Source organism: Phyllostomus hastatus, unplaced genomic scaffold, assembly GCF_019186645.2.
Source record: "Phyllostomus hastatus isolate PE091 unplaced genomic scaffold, TTU_PhHast_1.1 phas_scaffold_78, whole genome shotgun sequence".
NCBI classification, from domain to species: Eukaryota; Metazoa; Chordata; class Mammalia; order Chiroptera; family Phyllostomidae; genus Phyllostomus; species Phyllostomus hastatus.
Window position 1 is genome coordinate 41147903 of NW_025334041.1, and position 13211 is coordinate 41161113.

Consider the following 13211-nt stretch of genomic DNA (forward strand, 5'->3'; position numbering starts at 1 on the left):
CTTCCCTCAAAGCATAGAGTGAAGTGGTAAAGAATGAGTCTAAGATGCTGTGAGTTTGATCCTCAGTTTGGTCATGTACTATTTAAACTCAGGCAGGTAATTAAATTACTTTGTGCCTCAGTTTTCTTATCTGTAAAATGGAGACAATAATATTAAACCATATGAAATTAGTACTTCTGAAAGTCAGAATTAACTGAATATAGTTTAATTAAATAATTATCCTCATAGTTTGTTACAAGTGTTAATAAATATAAACTCTCAGAATAGTGCTGACACTGTTAGCCCATGTAGCAAGTATTCATTAAACACATTAGCTATTATCACTATACAAATCCTATCTATTCTTTAGAGGGAAAATGCTAATATAATTTACTCACAAACTGTTTTAACTGATTCACTTATATTACTTACTAGCTGAACAAGTCATGTGTCAATAACTCATGTAACATCCTGTGAAACTTGTTTTTCTGTTACTTAATCATTCTACATTTGTACTCCAGTGAAATCAAAACTTCCTTAAAAAGCAAAAACATACTGAAGGTAATCTTTGTCTCCACACTCACTGCCACAATTTGCTCTGTTAGGACCACTACAAGCCATTTCCCCATGTCCAAAAGTATTTCTCATTTTCACATGCACCTGTGTGTGTGCACTGGGAGAAAAGAGTATGTTAGAATATTAGTGGTGCTGAATCAAAAACTGGCTTTAGTCTCAGATTATCAAGTTATCGATTAAAACCCAGGATAAAATGTACTAAATCAGGTTGAATTAAGTATTTCTAAAGCCCCCCAAATTAGCCTGCAAGAATGTATGTAAGAACCTAAAATTGGGAGATTTGTATATTTGGCATGAAAAGTAAAGTATGTTGATATTACACTGGGCTAGAGGAAGAGAATTATATATTCTTACCTGCTATTTCTTGAAACATTGCTTTTAAGTGATTTTATTATTGTTAAAATGAAAATATTTCTAGTGTTTAATCCATTGTATACTGCTACCTTAATTTAAGTTTTATTTTGGATTCTTTCATGTACTTATATGTTGTCATTAAATTTTTTAAAAGTCTACATTCCTTAACAACTAACACTTCAGGCATTTCTGTTTAAACTTTTCAGATACTATAAAATGTACAAATTATTTTATTATATCTAGAAATACTATAAGCATATGTTGTGAAATTAATATAAAAGTAAATTAATTTATATTATTAAAATATGATCTATTAATTCAAAGGCTTAATCATTTTATGAACATAAACAGTTATTATTTTAATTTATTTTACTTGAAAGCATTTATTACAAGCTACTAAAAATTATATTTTTCAAGAACTAGAGGGAGAAAAGAATGATATAATTAAGTGATGATATAATTGAATATTAGCCTTTTAATGGATAAATAAAAAGAAAGATGTATTCTCTATTTCGTGTTCTATAGTTAATATAATAGGGAAATTAAATTAAAATTTACTTAAAATTATTTATGTTACACAATATTCACTAAGCTCTTATCAAGTGATATTAACAAAGTTGAGTGACAGATTACCTTATAAATCGTGGGAGAACTTTGACCTTTTTTAAAGTGACTTGGTAATTTCCATATGTGTGTCAGCTTAGGCCATTGACTTTTAGTTTCCCTAGCAAGGTCACATAAACATTCTGACTCAACACAAGTCTATTAAGAACCACAGGACAGAATGCTGGTAAGAAGGTTTTCTGCTATAATCCATAAAAAAAAGCATAAAGTCCCTAGAAAATATTCCTTGGAAATAAAGAGTAAAAAATATATGCATGGCCCTGGCTGGGCGGTTCAGTTGGTTGGAGTAGCACCCTGTGCCTCCAAAGGCTGTGTGTTGTCTCCCCTGTCAGACCATATCTTCAGCTGTGGGTTTGATCCCTGTTTGGGGCACATATGGGAGGCAAATGATCAATGTTTCTCTTTCGCATTGATCTCTCTCTCTCTCTCTCTCTCTCTCTCTCTCTCTCTCTCTCTCTCTCAAATCAATAAACATATCCTTAGATGAAAATTAAAAAATACACACACACAGGAAGGAAAATGAGCTTTCAGACCATTTGAAATTCTAGTATTAGAGTGACATCTTTTAGAACTGAAAGATATTATAGAATTCTGACTCTATAGTTTATAAATAACAACAATATAAGATGATTTTCTGATATTTTGCAATTAAACACTTTAATGTTTTTAATGGTGCTTGTATACAGGTAGTAACTTTTCCAGTGTGCTATTAATTAAATGAAGAAAATAATCTTCAATGAGTTTTAATGGTAAACAAAAAACTGACCAGTATGAAAACTTGTGTGAAATATTCACAAAACAACGGCATTAACCTAAGTGCTCCTGAGGCTAGGGTAAGACACTTGGCTCTCTGAGTTTGTGCCTAATTCAGACATTTGACTTTTACTATAGCTGAACAGATACATATGTCAGTCTCATTAAAAATATAGCTTTGTAATACTAAAGAGAAAAATCTTATTTAAGAAAACAGTCCCAGTATCTTTATATGATGAGTAAAATTGTCAAGCTCAACATGGATAATAGAAATGTGAGAGGAAAATCAGGCTCAGCTATAAATGGACCACAGACCCTGATCATTGAAGGGATTCTTATAATGTCTTAGTCGAAGGGTACGTAGCTGGGATAACAGTGTATACTATTAATAGGTTTTTGGAACTCATTCTTCTCCCAAATTTCAGTTTTGTACCTCTTCCTTCTTCCAAAGCCTAGATTCATACTATTCCCTTTGGTCTTGTAAAAAGTTGCACAGAAAGACCTCATTTCAAAACAAGAAGGGAAAATATTCTTTATATTTCACCCCCTCTTTTTTACCCTATCCTACTGAAATTATACTCCAAAATCTTAGTGACCATGTTTTAACTATTATTTCCTTAATTTTCTTCTGTCTGAGTACATTTTATTCTTTTTCCTGGAGGGCTGGCTTCCTATTAGCTCCAAAGTATTATACTCTTGTTTTTATCTCTTCATATAAAATTATATCTTTCCCTTTTCTGTTTTGTCTTCAACCACCAAATTATGCACAAATCATATAATGATTTCTCTGTTCCTTTGTCTCTACATTCAAGCTGGCAAGGAAATGTACTGTTTAGTTTTATCTGTAATCTGTATAGTAATGATAAAATCTATCTGAACTCTGACCTTTGAAATAGGCACTGATGTTCATATGAAACTGTTCATAAAATCTCTGTGTTGTAGTCTCCTAAGGTATACATTTCTCTCAGTAACTTGACCAGATGTCACGTAGTTTGTACTCCTCTCTCTCCTAACTTAGTCCCTCCATTCAAATGGCCACTGCATCTCACCACCCGCCAGTTCTTTCTATGCACTGTATCCCACTAGAACAGACTGGCTTTGTTACAGAGTGTGCAAAGATTAAAGGAGAGTCATATACTCTCCTTGAAAGTGGTCACACCCTACATAGTTTTTTCCTTGTTTTGCTCTTTTGGGTCTTCTTACTTTCCAACACTTTCTATTGTAGATAGAGTACAAGACTGTGTATCATCTAGTTTCTGCCCTGAGATGCCTAGGTTTGGAAGCTGATTCCTCCTCCTTTTGGCTAGGTGAGCTAGCAAGTTGTTCTAAGGTCTTGTGACTCTAAAATGGGTAAAATAATAATAATTTATTATAGTTATTTATGAACATTAAGTAAATTATACACATGAACCTCTTAGCAGCACTAAATAAATTCTAGCCATTTGATGATATTGATCTCCAACTGTAGGTTTTGTTGTATTTTACACATCTACCAGAAAACATACATCAACAATGATTGACTATACATAATTGATTAAATATTATTCTGCCTGATGTTCAAAGCATTTTAAATCTTACCCCATGATGTTGTCTCTCTAATCATCCCTTATTAATCCCATATTTTTGGTGCATCTTCTATATTCTTCCTTTCTTCTTCATAATATTTAACTGAACTTTCACAACTTTTCCATAATGTTAATCAACCCTTTCATGCCTGTAATTGCCGCCTTCTCTGAACTTTCAAAATTCTATAGTTCTTCAAAATCCAACCCAAATCTCACCTTCTTCCTGAAGCTATTGGATACACAGAGAGTTCTCTTTCTAAATAGCACTTATGTTTCCATATTACACATTATAGAATTCAGTTTCAGAGTCTCACAGGTCTCTATATTTTTTTTTACAATATGCTTTCCCCCAGTTTAATCTTAAATTGGTTGAAAAAATTTTATTTTATCCTTCCAGTCCCTATACAAGAGCAAATTAGTTATTGTGAGCATGGAAACAAATATTCAACAATTAAAATAGATGCTAAAAGCTTGTCTGCCACCTAACAGAAAGTCTATATGTACTAATATTGTTGAATGAAGAAAAAATTATGATCAATAATTAGCTACTAATCATCAATTATGTATCAGAAATAAACAGTCTCAGTCTATAATGCTATGCAGTGGGAGATCATTGTGATACCTCTCTTCTGGAGACCCTTCCAAAAGAGGAGTTGTCTGTGTGTTGGTGCACACATTGAGTCTGTTCTCTCTTCATGGGAGGTCAAGAAGGGAGCACCGTTTACAGAATAGTCAGCAAACACAACACCCACTCACACAGTTACATGAGCTTTATCTCACTATCGTCTGTCCATCTCTACCAAACTACATCAAGAAAGTTGGGAATTCCAAAGAAATAGATGACATTCAAATTATAATATTTTTTTTTCAGTGAAATTCATAGGACTGAAGATTTATGATTTGTTAGTGACAGAAAGTCTATAAATGATTGTATTATTATGGAGCAAGTATATCATGCAAGCATAAGAACTATAACCTAAAAAATGTCCTCTATTTTTATCTTTATAGTAAAATGCCAGCTATAATGGTACAGTGAGATGATTTCTTTTAATTTTAAAACCATAATTTTAGCTAAAGAAAGATATATCAGAAAATAGTAACTTTTATTATGAATGACTATACTTAAAATTAATTCTTCCTATTAGTCAATTAAGTCAATGGTTCAGTGAAATATAATGGTATTTATTTATATTCCTATTAAGAGCAAGATGCCAAGTGCTAATAATGAATGGGTAAGGGAGATAAACATGTTGGCAGTAAGAGAAAGTTCAGTAGGCGTTGGTGGGTGTGGCCCATTTTATGGTTTAATCCTTGTCATTCTCCATTGTGCACGCTGCTTATTAACACTCTGTCTAGCCCATTGACATGTAAGCAGACTGAGAGCTGAGGCCAATGCTCAGATATGTTTTATTTGGCCAGAATTATGTTTTGAAAAAAGAAACATACCTGCCTCAGGCAGGCACACATTCTCAAGTTCACAATAGTCCCTGTTCTTCATTTTATCTTGTTCTTTGTAGCTTCCCTCTTTTATTTCTCATTTTTAATTCTGTCTCTAAACTTCTGAAGCCATTTGAACTTGCCATCTCTGGTTTAGGACTTCAGCAGTCGGTATATCCTTAACCTAGTCTTCCTTCCTCCACCAGTTAACACTGGTGAGTGTGAAGCTGAGTAAAAGGAGACAGGGTGGGAAATTCTAGTTTGTTGTGCAAACCTCTCTAATTTAGTTACAACTACAGTCTACTTGTTGCAAAAACACTGGGACATGCCCTATATAACACTTCTGAAAGTATTTCCTAAGAGTCAAACATGAAGCTTTATAAATAGGAAATATTTGTAAAACATTTGCAAGACATGTTTTATTACAAATATTATAAAAAGCAGTGGTTTACCAAATAAAAAGTTTACCAGTTTTACCAAAAATTCCTGACTCATTATGAAACAATTGTTTCAGTGACTATATAATATGTATTTATATATGTATATATGTTATATATTATAAATATATACTTTCTTCAGTATTAACCAAAGTACATCTACTGTTTATACTTGTACCCTCACAAAATGCACTCACCTATTTTTTTATTCAAAAGCATACCATCATACTCTTCAGACAGAAACAGTTATTTCAATAACCTGTGTACCTATTAATAGCTTTTATCAGAATTTAAATATTTATACTTAAGACAGCAATTTATTCTTGGTAAATATGCATTATAATTTGAACATTTCTCTATCATGTACCATCATGGTGGTTCATAATCACTTTTGTATTGAAGACACAAAGTTGCCAGTTACTATGAAATATAAAACAGGTACCCAAAGCAAATAAGGGACAGAAGATAGAAAGAATCAGAATGAGGGAAAAAAAATCCTTTAGACTACTTGTACCTTTTTAATTGTCTTCGCAATCAGCATGTCTCCGACAGGCATTAGAATGCCTCCCAGCACAGCTAGAACCGCTCCAATGACAGCACCAGCGATGAGCCCACAGTTACGATCGCAGCCCATTTTTCTTGTTGAGGAGGAAAGTTAAGGTTCAGCACCTGCTTCTTTTAAATTCCCAGGTTTCCAAGAGCTCTGGTTCTATGATTAGAAAGAGATCATAAAGCAGAAGCTTAAATATCAATACAAACAGATCAAAGTTCAAAGAAAACATATTACTGAAACAGATTATTTTCCCAGTTGTCAATAAGCACATACTTTTCTGTTTTGAGAAACTGATTTCCTTGATTAGGTCCTCTCCTTTCTTGCTTTTTACTACCTACCAGTGGTAAAAATTAAAGATATCATATACAGCATTTCTTCAAAAATTCTCCTCTTTAATTTTCTTCTTAGGGATATGTAATGTCCAGGTCTTATCTCAGGACAACATGCTGACTGTACTCTCACCCTCAGCTATCTTCCCTCATCTGGCAACACTTGGTTGCATCCTCACCCTCTGGCTTCTCAGCTCAAGTAGCCATCCACACCCTGCCTGGAGATCTCCTGAAAACTAAATGAGGGGAGACTGATAACTTCTCTAAGTGCTAAGCTAGTATGGTAAGACTTTTTCTTTACGATACCTTATTCGCAAATGAACAGAAAGATATGGACTTTACAGAAAGTGATCTGATGAGTCTCAGAAAAAATCAATTCTTTTAATCATGTGTCAGCTGTTAAAACACAAAAAAAGCATGGGTAAATTGGGAAAATACAATACTAGAAAATTACTACTAGAATCATTATCATTACTATGAAAGAAAATCCCATTTCATGACCACTGACATCATGCCTAAGTTGTTTCTTGAATTGTTGAAAACACTGAAATATTTTGAAGAAATGTTCTTTACTTTCAATTTTATTATTAATAATTGACTTTTGTATAGATTAAAGGTGAAAAGAATCTCAAGAAAATATACATGTAGAGGGTACCTTGTTTTAATGCTAAGCATTGCTTTGTTATTAGTCTCAAAGAATTTTTTACATATTCATTTGCAATATCCTTTATATTGTCATGGCAACTGATTCATGCCAATCCATTAAAATAAACTAGTTTCTGACAGTATGTATTTCACTTCCTCAATTTTTGCTATCTTTTTACTATGTGGTTACTTCATAAAGATTGGAAGAAAACAATTGGTGGAATGAGAGAATCCTCTGGTCACAAGGTTGATAAGAGTTTATTACTTGTTACTAATACTTGAAACCACATTCATCTGAGCTTTATCACTGTAACAGCATTTTAAAAAATAGAATTGACTTGACATTGATAAGCAGTCAGAGTGTGCACTGTAGCTTATAAACAAAACTTCCCTACTTCAAACTGCCTACAGCTAAGGAAAACATAAATGCCAACAGGATGCAGGCTACAAAAAGAAAAAGTCATACACAGCATATTTTTGTCAACATTGTAAATGCAATAATAAAAATTACATTTTGTCATGGTCTCAGATTTCTCTCCCCAGTTTTGTTACATCAGTTTTACCAGTCTTACAATTTTATTAGTATTTATTTCCACTTAAGGAACCATTTAATTTTTCAAAAATATTATTTGCATAGCTAAGAAAATAATGGTAAGAAAAAGAGAAAAAATAGACTTTTTTTCCTAAAATGAAGAAAGATAAATGTTACAAAATTTTCCATGGCAATTTTAGTTATTAATTTCTGGTTCTCCTTATCTATTGTAACATGCCTCTACCCATGCCTTATACCTGGGATACTTCCACGGTAAGTCAGGATGCAACAAACTCATTCACACTGAGGTCCTGGCAGCTAAGATGCCTGCATGGCCACTGGTGTCACCTGTTTCTTTGGATGTAAAAGAAAACCACAAAAATCTAAACATGTGACTTACTTTTCCTGTGGAATTTTATCTCACTGAGCAAATGGGGTTTGTTTTTTATTCGTTGCTTGAAGGTCATGTATGAAGAATAGCTTTCCCTTCCATATAAATCATACAACATGCTACCTCTGACAGCTTTGGCCAGGTTTTTCATAATACAACAGACCAAATTATTTAAAGTTGATAAAAGGATTGCATCTTATCAAATAGAATTACTTTGCAAAACATAACTGTATGGCACCTTATTTTTTTTCTTAAAACATAATGTTTTAAACAACCATAGTAATTGCTAAGTACAGAATATCATCTTGCTGTTCTGTATACTATAAACAACCATATTCAAGATAGCTTATTAGGGAAAATTTACTGAAAGCCTGTTTCATAGTTAATCCCCCAACACTCATTTGCAAGTTATAATCTACAGCTGCAATCAAATACAGGGATCCAAACTCGTGTAACTGAGATTAGCAGACCAGAGATTAAACCAAAAACTGATTTGCCACTCTTGACAGGTGATCATGGGCAAATCTTTTAATCTCTCTATACCTCATTTTCCTTATGTGTAAAGAAGAGAGCTAAAATCTGATCAGTTTTTAACTTAAGCAGCTTAACCAGTCTTCGCTCAAATTCTTACATGGAAGACCATTAGACCAAATTTTTACAATTACAGCAGTGGTGAGAACCCAGAGAATCTGATTTCTAACTTGGTTTCTCTGACACTCTCCTTTCCACCTTTAAGATGCTCTAGGACAATCCCCGTAGAGACCTATGGCTTTACACGCCCATTTAAAAACTGAGACAGGAAAGCTAGTGTCAGTTTCCAGTTTTGTTAATATAACATCATGAATCTTTTTTAAAAAAACAACTCAAAGATTAAGTCATCCTTTTAGGAAAGTTATTTTATGTCCTACATAAACTTCGCTACAAATTATATAACATCAATGTCATTTGCAAATCTGACAAATGGAATATACAATGATTTAAAATGTGCAATTCTGTTGTTGCTTAAAGAGATAAATGTGTGCATATATTTGCTCCTTTCCAGACTCTATGCCATACTGTAGCCGTGAATCTATCTGACTTATCCAGAATCTTCCTCTTTTATTAAAGCAGCCCCCTGTAGTACAAGGAAGAGTTTCTGCAAGGAGCAAACAGTCCCCAGAGTGTCCACTTCAGGACCCAGGGAGCAGCACATGTTCTCTAATGCATCCTTCTCTAAACCTGAAAACTCACCATTATGACCTCTAAGGACACTGGGCCCAGACATGTCAAGTAATGGGGATACCTGGGTACTGCCCAGACTCTGCTTCCGGAGAACTTGAAACTGAAGTGAAAGTTACACAACTATGCTACTGAATCAGGTTCATCAGAAAACAGAAATGTTGGGAAATTTATTCTGTAGAGTCATATGTTAGAAAGTTATTATAGTCCAACACCAGTCTGGATGATATATACACAAAGATACAAGTATTAATCTGACATCACTTCAATACTAATATTTTTGAGAAAGAGAGAAAGAGATTAAGTTTATCTCTTTCAGATTTTCTGATTGACTCACTTTTGTTAACATGTTGTAAGTTTTCAACATTGTTTTCCTAAGCATAAGCAAGATACTGGACATACTTAGGTTGATTTGTTATCCTTCAGTAACTTGATGTCATCATGAGTATTTAAGTATTGCTACTGTAATTACACTTTAACCTTATGCTTCATACTACAGAATTATAATCAGTTTTATTAACCATAGGCAAAGGAGAACAAAACATATTATGTAATACATGTACTGAGAACATAAGGGAAAAGTTCAGGCTAAGAGCACATTCTATTCAATGGCTTTTCCACTCATGTTTACTCCCAGGGGAAAAAAATGTAGTTTGTTCCCACTTTTCTTTCAAAGTTAAATATTAAGAATATGAAAATTTTGAATCTTACACACTTGGTCTTCTTGATAACACAGCTCTTTATCTATTAAAATAGGTAGTTTATCTCACTTGCTAATTTGGGATTAATTTTTTTTCTTTATTATTATTTTTTCCTTCATACAGAATAGGCATTTGTATCTGTAGTAATCTTCTTCTTATTTAAAGTACCTACATTTAAAAAGCAAACATTAATCACAGGTACCTAAAATAAAACTTATTATTGAAACTCCTGTGAGGAACAAAGAAAAGAGGAAAATAAGCTGTATCTTCTCAGTTTATAGATAATAATCCAATTCCTTCTGCAGAATTAGTGAGGGCATCTTATTCCCTTGGGATTTCCCTGAAGGAATAAAGAATGGAATTTTTCTGTTTCCACTGTCAAACCCCTGGAACATCTCTGGAATGAATTTATGATCATGCCTTTCCACTATGTTGAAAACCTAGTCATAGAAACTGAAAGACCGAGCCACCAGAAGTCTTTCCAATACATACATCAGAAAGTCAGAAGATTCCCATTCCCAGGGACTCTAATTATTCCCATGTGTAGATAAAGCTGTGTTTCCTAAGAAACTCCACCCAGAAAAACATAGCCTGGCAAAATTCCCTGGGATGTGAACTGCAAAACTTAAAAAGTTTCAAATTGCAAGAGTTCTTGTACCATGAATGAATACCAGGACCTGAAGGTCATTTTCTTACTCATGAGCAAGCAATACCTCCAATTTCCTATTCTATTTGTAAGCCTTCCTTCCAAGTTCCTTAACACAGAAAACCACATAGCTCTGTTCTTCACTATACACACAAGTATTCTTTTGACACACAGTCTTCCTCACCTAATAAATACACTACCTGCTCACAAAACCCACTTTGAACTTTTACATAGGGGGTTGATTAGCTGAACACATTGGATATCAATGATGGGAGTTAGCTTTTAAAATTAATTAAATCCCTTTTCACACTCTTGTCCTACACCACATCTAAGTACGTTGCAAAGCCATGATTTCTTGGTAAAGAAACTTGCTAAAGAGTCTTGGTAAAGGTTCAGATTCAAATCCAAGTGACTTGAAATGGGCTTAAGTTAATCCTTTAAATCTGGTTATGTTTTATCCTGTGGATAGATAAGAGCTTTAGATAAATACTGCATAAACTTCTGTTTTAAAGATAGAATTCTTTCAAATTAAATTTTACAAGAAAAAAAAAGACTCATGGACAAGAGTGTGGTGATTGTGGAGGGAGGAAGAGGGGTGAAGGTGAGAGAGGGGATAAGGGGGATAAGTGATAATAGGAAAATACAATAAAGTTATGAAAGAATAAATTTTATTTATAATCCCAATATATAAAGATAGTTAAAAGAAAAGCCATTCTGTTAAAAGGTTGCAGAAACTGTGACCGTTTCCTGTCCCAGCCACACCTCACTTGGCCCAAGAGTCATCCCTACAGAACCAAGTGCTCTGCGAAGTGTTCTTAAAAAACTAGATTAAGAGATCTCAAACCTCTTTTCTTATTGAAGTTACCACACAGTCCTTTTCATTTCTAAGCACCATTCCATTCTATCAGAATATATGGAGATAAAAATATATAATAGAAAAGAATATAAAATATGAAACAATAATATACCTCTCTAAAGTGTACTTTTCAAATATTACAATATAAAACTTGTTTTGATGGTAGTCTTAAAAAATTAAAACCATTAAGTATATTGGACTTCATATATTAAAGGGCCTGTCTAGAAACAAGCCTATCTTTTGGAATACTTTTTGGAGTACTTGATTACAGGCAATACTAGAGGTTTGAAATGATTGCAGTCATAGATGCTTAGGTTTAGAGCCATCCTTAAGCTTTGGGCCCTAGGCAGGAATGCTATTGTCTATTTTCCACCCCAAATTCTACTATAATAATAAGATATTATAAGATTTGTAATGGTTAAGATTTTTTACTTTGAAGTCAAATAATTTGGTTTAATTCTGAGTCTTAATATTATAGTTTCCCTGTGACTCAGCTTTCTCTATAATGGATATATTATACATTAAATAAGGTAGCAAATATCAAATAAAATTAAATGAGATATGTATAAAAATTCCTATTATAGCAGATGTTATTGTTATCTTGAAATGTTATAAAATGTTATATTAAACCACCATAGTGGAATGTTAGTTCATATTTACTATTAGCATAAACAACAGATAAATGTATATAGTTTCCGCAAACAGGAATGCTTATTTGCAAAACACTTAGGTTATAATATAATTGGATGAGATGATTTATTCTTTTTATACACAGAAAACTTAGAATAGCATGCAAATGAACAGAAAGTTACTAGGTTAGAAAATGCTACTCAAAACTTTTAGCCATGATTTAAGCTGGCGAACTAAAATACATTGTAATTAAATCAGAAAACAGTTACAAAATTAGTTCCTTCAGGAACAAAAAAATCCATAATATTCAAATGTGTTTGAGTAAACATGGCCAAATATTTTCATAAGAAATAAGGCTTGCAACTATAATTTCTGAGGTAAATTCCAAAATTCTCAGTATAGCCTTTACAAGTCCCTCTCCAGTTATAATTGTGATTTTCTTCCCAACCAAACTTATTATATGAAGACTGTAGATCTGATATGTTGTTCTGGTTTAATAATGATTCTGATAAATGAAAAAATATCTTCATATTTCTTCTCTCATAAATTTCAATGGACACCTAGAGTCTCTATATGATGAAACTTTTTAAGAATTTCATTTTGGTTGTGAACCAATATTAAAAGCAATATTGATTTTACATTCACAAGACATTACTAACAAAATTACATAGGAGTGAATTGAAAAATACATGCAAACAATTAAAAAATATATTTCAACATGTTATTCAATTCCAATAACTGAGATTTATTCTAGAAAATGTATGCCACTTACAGTTATAAATAGATTCACTTACTGTAATTAACTTGAAACTTTTAATTTCTTCAGGATGATTTATCTTTTATTTACACTTAATATCATCACTCAATAAAAAATTTTCTGATATTTGTGGTAAGCTTCCTAAGTAACCCAAACCATCAATTTTGGTTTATTTTTTATTCTGCTACCAAATTTTATATAATTTACACTTGGGCTAGTGATAAAATC

The 13211-nt window shown here is 32.7% G+C and overlaps 1 protein-coding gene across 10 annotated transcripts in view; it reads right to left on the bottom strand.

The window, feature by feature from the left end:
* The window catches only part of CD36 (CD36 molecule), a 296355-nt gene that overhangs the window by 23760 nt on the left and 259384 nt on the right, over positions 1 to 13211 (bottom strand). For 9 of the 10 annotated variants that reach the window (XM_045827386.1, XM_045827390.1, XM_045827392.1 and 6 more), the window contains one exon: positions 6240 to 6434. In XM_045827386.1, coding sequence (XP_045683342.1) covers positions 6240 to 6359 — 120 coding nt within the window. In that variant the 5' untranslated portion in view covers positions 6360 to 6434. Of the gene's footprint in view, positions 1 to 6239; positions 6435 to 6913; positions 6935 to 13211 lie in introns of those variants that run through there. The other variant, XM_045827391.1, reaches the window with a different exon arrangement.